The sequence below is a fragment of the Cololabis saira genome, chromosome 4 (genome assembly GCF_033807715.1).
Source record: "Cololabis saira isolate AMF1-May2022 chromosome 4, fColSai1.1, whole genome shotgun sequence".
NCBI lineage: Eukaryota > Metazoa > Chordata > Actinopteri > Beloniformes > Belonidae > Cololabis > Cololabis saira.
Genome location: NC_084590.1, coordinates 50,619,549 through 50,626,923, shown reverse-complemented (window position 1 = coordinate 50,626,923; position 7,375 = coordinate 50,619,549). Strand labels below are relative to the sequence as shown.

Here is a 7,375-nt window from a genome sequence, read left to right as displayed (position 1 = left end):
CTCTTTCCTTGAATGAAAGGGAACAGAAAGACTAAGATTATTTTATATGTCTTTATCTTAATGTAAAAATAAAGAAAAAATTAAAATTACGCAATATAAAAAAAAACACCTTCCAATAAACTTAATTAAAAAAAACTACGACAAAGTTATAAAATAACACAAAATAGCTCTTTTATGATTCAGAGAAAAATAATCTGACAATGGTGCTAAAAAGAGAGAGAGAAAAAAAGAAAACCCACCTAACTTAACAATTATCATGATATTTCTTCATCAAACTGGCTTTTATTATTCTTTTAAATATAATGTTTGATTTACATTCTTTGGTTTCTTTATCCAGATTGTTCCATAAACTGATTCATTTTACAGAAACACAACGTTCCATTAATTTTGTCCTGAATTTTAGTTTTTTAAAGATCTCTGTTCCTTTTAAGTTATACTTATTTTATCTTTTTTCACATTTTTTTTCTTTTTTTTTTACTTTAATCTAGTATTAGGTAGTAAATTGTATTTTAATCTAGTGTTAGGTGGGACAGTTATATTCTTTATTTATTCTTTATTTCATTCATTAAAATAAAAACAAAACAGTTCAATATAATTACAATAAATCTCTTTCCTTGAATGAAAGGGAACAGAAAGACTAAGATTATTTTATCTGTCCCTTTTTCCTAAGAAATTGTGGTAGACGCCTCTCACCCTTCTTCTCCTCTCCTCTTCCCTTCCTCTCTTCTCCATTTCCATTTTCAGTTATTATAAATGTCTCATAACTATCGTTTTTGTCCATCGTTCCTGTAGTTTCTTGTGCCGGCCCCCCTTTTTCTCTTTTGTGCGTGTTTGCAGGCCGGAGCTTCAGGAGCTTCAGGAGCTTCAGGAGCTTCAGGAGCTCCAGGAGCTTCAGGAGCTGCGCGCTGGCCTGCGGTTTTATTTTTATTCTTATCTTTTTATTTTCTAAACCTCAAGATTATTATTATTATTATTATTATTATTATTATTATTATTATTATTATTATTATTATTATTATCAGTCCTTCACCACCGTCACACCTGCTCAACAATTTAATCTGAATCTTTATTTTTAACGTCTGAACAAACAAGGCGGAGCTTCAGTTTGATTGATTTCTCTCTTTAATTAATAATTACATTGATTATTTAGGTTGCGCTGCAACCAGCCGATTGCTGATTGGTCGTTCCGGCCTCCCTGGTCCAGGTGGGCGTGGCCCCAGGTCCAGAGGGGCGTGGCCTCCACTAGGAACAAACAAACAACAGGTGAGACCAAAGATACTCTATATCCACATCCATGTGTGGATGGATCATGGATAAAAGTTGTAAATTACATCTGGAAAATATATTTTCAATCTCAGTGGTACTTCCTGGAAAAATAAACGCTAAAAAAAATAATACTCACAATAACGTAATGTATTTAACTGGTAACCAGCATTAACTAGCCGGAAGGGCATTGGAAAACAACACTAGATACAGTACAACTTGCACCTTATTTTGCCAATCGTTTCTTGCCTCAGCAGGAAGTGACATACCGGGGGCGGGGCCTCAGCAGGAAGTGACATACCGGGGGGCGGGGCCTCAGCAGGAAGTCAGGCCTTTCCAGTAGAAGTTCTTGCAGCCGGCCTTGCGCTCGCGGGGGGGGATGTTGGCGTCGACGGAGCGTTCCAGGTTCATCCTCCCTCCCGTCGCCATGGAAACCACCTCGGCCTCGCCCTGGGGGTCAGGCAGAGACATCCGGGCCAGCAGGTCGTCCACAGCCCGCTTGCTCCAGTCCTGGGGAGCAGAACACAACCGGGAACGGGTCAGAACCTTCGGTCGGGGTCAGACCTGACAACTAGGGTCGCCACCTTTCAGAAATAGAAATAAGCGACGCCTCGATTTCAGCAGCGCAGGAGCCAAAAAAAAGGAACGTCCACAAAACTTCTAAACTGCATATAGTACAGCAGATTAGTGAAACAATACTTCACTTCGGTAAAGAAGCAGAACATTTGGCACAGATTCTCTCCAAGGTCTAACTCTTTTGGAAAAAGGCGCGTGCCACTCAATATTCCAAGAGGGCGGCCACTAAAATCTAAGATATCCCTCCCAAAAACGTGCATTTTCCTTTATAACTCGAAATGCCTTGGTTTTAAGCCCCATAAATATATTAAAGTTGAATATAAAGTTGGGTATTGTGGACATTTTTGTACCAAGTACATGTCTGTATCCAATACAATTCTTGAGATATATACCAGGAAAAGTGAGAATTTTGTAAGATTGATTGTCGTTGCGAGAATATGGATTTATGAAAATGTTACTCTCATAACCTGATACTTTGCACAAGGACTCCAAAATAATCCAAACACTAATCCAAATAATCCAAACACGCAGGTTTAACTAAGACGGATAGGCAGACAAAGCAGCGCACTCGGCCAGAAGGTTGAGGCTTGAAACAAAGGCCGCCATCTTGAAATTTTGAGCGACATGCACCTTTTTCCAAAAGAGTAGACCCTTAGAGAGTATCTGTGCCAAATGTTTCTTTACCAAAGTGAAGTATCGTTTCACTAATCTGCTGTATTAATACAATAACAACATCAATCTGGTAAAATTCTCACTTTTACGGGTTTATACAAGTATCTATATGCTGTATCTCAAGAACTGTATTGGATACAGACATGTAGTTGGTACCACAATGTCCACAATACCCAACTTTATATTAAACTTTAATATATTTATGGGGCTTAAAACCAAGGCATTTCGAGTTATAAAGGAAAAAGCAAGTTTTCGGGCAGACATCTTAGATTTTGGGGCCGCCCTCTTGGAATATTGAGTGGCACGCGCCTTTTTCCAAAAGAGTTAGACCTTGGAGAGAATCTGTGCCAAATGTTATGCTTCTTTACCAAAGTGAAGTATCGTCTTGAAAAAAATAGTTAACGGATATTGACAGCTCTGCGGAAGTAATGCAGCCAATAGCCAATAGATCTAATTGATGGATAATTTGTATAATAATAATAATAATAATAATAATAATAATAATAATAATAATAATAATAATAATAATAATAATTCATTAATTCATTAATTCATTCATTATCTTACCCGCTTTATCCCTTGCGGGGTCACGGGGGTCTGCTGGAGCCTATCCCAGCTCATTTTAGGTGAGAGGCAGGGGTTACACCCTGGACAGGTCACCAATCCATCACAGGGCCAATATAATAATAATAATAATAATAATAATAATTAAAGCTGCAAGCAGCGATGAACGGGCCCTCGCACTCATGGCCACCGCCCCCCATAAGCATATCAGAAATGACACCACCCACGACTTCCTATGTCAAACCATTCAAAAGTTATAGCAGAAAAAAGGGACAACCAATCAGAAGAAGGGGCGGGGCTAATTCAGGCCAATGAAGGTCAAGGACTCAATACCGAGTCAGATGACACCACCCACCTGTCTTTATCACAACCTGTTAAAAAGTTATGGCAGAGAAAAGTTTTTTAGGGGGCGCTGTTGAGCCTTTAGGCCACGCCCATTAATGCAAACCATGAAATATCAAATTTATCGCCAGGCCTGGCTTGGTGCAAAATTTGGTGACTTTTGGTGAAACTATCAAATATGGACCAATCAGATGAAGGGGGGGGGCGCTTTTTGGCGTCTAGCGTCGCCAAAGTAACGCTTTTGACTGAGAAAAGTAATGCTCGTCGTCGCAGGATGGAGACGCATATTTTGATGTATAACACACCTGGGTGCACGTTACGGTTCGGGCCGTATTAACTGCCGAAGGAATGGCATACATTTCGCCAAAATAACACGATTAATTCAAAATGGCCGACTTCCTGTTCAGTTTCGGCCATGGCACCAACAGACTTTTCTTTAAGTTTTGACATGATACAGGTGTGTAGCGATTTTCGTGCATGTACGTCAAACCGTATTGTGGGGCTTGAGGCACAAAGTTTTCTAGGGGGCGCTGTTGAGCCATTAGGCCACGCACATTAATGCAAACCATGCTTCCACCTGCCTGCAGTCCCGGTCCCCCCCCCACCCCCCTCTTGTCATCCCGCTGCTGCTTCCACCTGCCTGCAGTCCCCCCCCTCTTGTCATATACAAATAAAATGTAATTGAATTGAATTGTACCTGAGACAGGAGTCCGGCGTTACGAGCCCGCTGCAGCAGACGGTGGTGGCGCAGATCCAGGTCCAGGTCCAGGTCCCGGTCCCGGTCCTGGTTCTGGAACTGGTCCTGGTCTCTGTTGGGCTGAGAGGAAACTCCCAGGATGCACAGGGCCAGGGCCGCGACGGCCAGAGAGACGGGACAACGTGGCTGCTGCATTTCTGCAGGAATATCAGGAGGAGAAGAAGAAGGTGAGGGTGGAGGAGTCAAACAACCCAACCAAAGAAGAAGAAGAAGAAGAGGACGGAGGTCCCACCTGGTTCAGGCGAAGTCTCTGGTCTGGTCTGGTCTGGTCTGGTCTGGTCTGGTCCGGCTCTGGTTCTGTTCTGCTCCTGGTCCCGTTGAGTTCTGCTCTTATAAGGCCCGACTCCTCCCGCCGGGTCACGTGACGCCCGGAGGGTTTGATTGACGGGATCGTCAAGTTAAACAGAAGTCCATTAACGTTCATCAAGAAGCAACAATAAAACCATAAAGCAGAGCGGCAAAGCGGCTCCGACTAACACGACTACAGCGGAATGCGGGTTATGAAGACGGCGGCGCGGCTAACGGAGCGTTCAGACTTCATTAGCGCTCGCTGGTATCTTAATTACACAAAGACGCAGCGGCGGAGAGTCGCCCACTCAACATTTATTCAGAACAAACACCAGCCGGCTTCAGTTTAACGAGTTTAAAATGTTCTGCCTGGAGGGAAACGAACGGGGGGGAATCCCGCCGACGCACCGGAGCCGTGGGAAACTGCTCCAAGACTTGGGATAAATAAGTAACACGTGGAAGAAGAGGATGTTTGGAAGTCTGATGTGGTGGCGGTCGCGGCCCCCGCCCACCAGAGCTCACGCAGAAACACGAGAGAAACAAGAGAAACACGAAACCTTCACAAAAACAAACATCTGCTGTGTTTTTATTCATCTGTTATTGTGTTTTGGTGCTAAAGTTCATGTTAACCCTTGTACCGTTTACGAGTCAAAATGACTCATTCTCCTGTTCCTTTTTTCCTCCTGCTCTCTCCTTCCTTCTCCCCTCCTTCCTTTCTTCCTTCCTTCCTTCTCCTTTCCTCTTTCCTCCCTTCTTTCCTCCCTTTTTTCCTTCCTTCCTTCCTTCCTTCCTTCCTTCCTTCCTTCCTCACTTCTTTCCTTCCTTCCTTCTTTCCTCCCTTCTTTCCTTCCTTCTCCTTTCCTCTTTTCTCCCTTCCTTCCTTCTTTCCTCCCTTCTTTCCTCCCTTATTTACTTCCTTCCTTCTTTCCTCCCTTCCTTCCTTCCTTTTTACCTTCCTTCCTTCTTTCCTCCCTTATTTCCTTCCTCCCTTCTTTCCTTCCTTCCTTCTTTCCTCCCTTCTTTCCTTCTTTCCTTCTTTTCTCCTTTCCTTCCTTCTTTCCTCCCTTCCTTCCTTCTTTTTTCCCTTCCTTCCTTCTTTTCCTCCCTTCTTTCCTTCCTTCCTTCTTTTCTCCCTTCCTTCCTTATTTCCTTCCTTCCTTCTTTTCTCCCTTCCTTCTTTTTTTTCCTCCCGTCCTTCCTTCCTTCCTTCCTTCCTTCCTTCCTTCCTTCCTTCCTTCCTTCCTTCCTTCCTTCCTTCCTTCCTTCCTTCCTTCCTTCCTTCCTTCCTTCCTTCCTTTCTTCCTTCCTTCCTTCCTTCCTTCCTTCCTTCCTTCCTTCCTTATTTTCTCCCTTCCTTCCTTGTTTCCTTCCTTCCTTCTTTCCTCTCTTCCTTCCTTCTTTTCTCCCTTCCTTCCTTATTTTCTCCCTTCCTTCCTTCCTTCTTTTCTTTCTTTCTTCCTTCCTCCCTTCTTCCCTTCCTCCTTCCTTGACCCTAAGACAGTACAAGGGGTTAATTATGTTTGGATTGGAACAAAAGAGCATTAATACAAAAAAACGTACATTTCTGAAGCTGCTGCGATCTGCGCTGCTCTATATAAACGTCAAACTAGAATTCAAACTATGCTCAGCAGAGGCCACATGTGACACATAATATGACAATGATGCTAAAAAGAGAGAGAGAAGAAAGAAAACCCCCCTAACTTAACAATTATCATGATATTTCTTCATCAAACTGGCTTTTATTATTCTTTTAAATGTAAAGTTTGATTTGCATTCTTTTTGTATCTAGATTGTTCCACAAACTGATTCCTTTTACAGAAACACAACGTTCCATTAATTTAGTCCTGAATGTTGTTTTTTTTAGCATGTTCTTGGCTAATAATACTGCAGGTAACTAATCATCATATTAGCTCCATTTGCCTCATTGTTGTCCTTTTTTTCTTCCAAATGGGAAGCGATAAGAGAATTGTTAAAGAACCGAATCGGTAAGCAGAATCGAAAATGGAATCGTAAAAATCGTAATCAATTCCCATCTGTAGTTCTGGCCCAGACGAAGGTTTGAGACTCTCGTTCTGCTCAAACGAACAACAGTTCCAACAGAAACGATACTGGTCAATATGGCAGCGATATTGAACGAGTAAACAAAATCAGATTTCTTGGAGTAATAACGGATGATCAAATTAGCTGGAAATCTCATTTTAAGCATGTACAAAACAAAGTTTCAAAGAGCATTGCAGTATTTAACAGAGCAGAACAGGTTTTGGATCACAAGGCCCTGCCCCTTCTCAACCCTTCCCCGACCCTGAACCCCAACCTGGGGCTTGATGATTGGGCCGGAGCTTTGGGAGCTGCGTGCTGACCTGCGGTCCCCACTAGGAATGGGCGATATTTAACCGTTCACGATATACCGTCAAAAAATTCCTCACGATAAGAATTTGTCATATAGCGGTAAAAATGATAAATTCCTGTTGATAAAGTTTTTTTGTAAAGCTGATTTATGGTTCTGCATTAAATCCACAACGTACGTGAAGGAAGGAAGGAAGGAAGGAAGGAAGGAAGGAAGGAAGGAAGGAAGGAAGGAAGGAAGGAAGGAAGGAAGGAAGGAAGGAAGGAAGGAAGGAAGGAAGGAAGGAAGGAAGGAAGGAAGGAAAGTCTCTGGAAAGCGTCTAGAGACATCTGTTGTATTAGATGCTATATAAATAAAATTGAAATTGAAAATTGAAATTCATATTCTTTATTGTTCACTAGTTCTTCCATATTTAGTGCCACGGCTGCGCCAGAGCCGCTCCTCCTCCTCCACAGCTATCCAATAGCAATGGAGGAGGAGTTATTATTGCTCAGGCTTATTATTTATTCTTCCGTATAAACTTCGGCGCGTAACTAGTCCCGCAGCTTTGAGAAAACGCAAAAAGT

General features: G+C 42.4%; 1 protein-coding gene across 1 annotated transcript; it reads right to left on the bottom strand.

Annotated features, from left to right (window-relative positions):
* Nucleotides 1–1,105: 1,105 nt before the first annotated feature.
* On the bottom strand, nt 1,106–4,517 carry sst1.2 (somatostatin 1, tandem duplicate 2). Its single transcript, XM_061720122.1, has 4 exons — nt 4,407–4,517; nt 4,115–4,311; nt 1,565–1,773; nt 1,106–1,242 (listed from the first exon to the last, which is right to left on the bottom strand). Exons 2-3 carry the CDS (start codon nt 4,307–4,309, stop codon nt 1,579–1,581), a joined length of 390 nt encoding a protein of 129 aa, XP_061576106.1. The 5' UTR covers nt 4,310–4,311; nt 4,407–4,517; the 3' UTR covers nt 1,106–1,242; nt 1,565–1,578.
* Nucleotides 4,518–7,375: the final 2,858 nt, after the last annotated feature.

What these genes read in the sequence shown, in the direction of transcription:
- sst1.2 (XM_061720122.1), bottom strand. Translation starts at nt 4,309, where the DNA reads ATGCAGCAGCCACGTTGTCCCGTCTCTCTGGCCGTCGCGGCCCTGGCC. An exon ending in ACGCCGGACTCCTGTCTCAG is followed by an intron (nt 1,774 to 4,114) that starts GTACAATTCAAT and finishes TCTGCTCCCCAG; the next exon opens with GACTGGAGCAAGCGGGCTGT.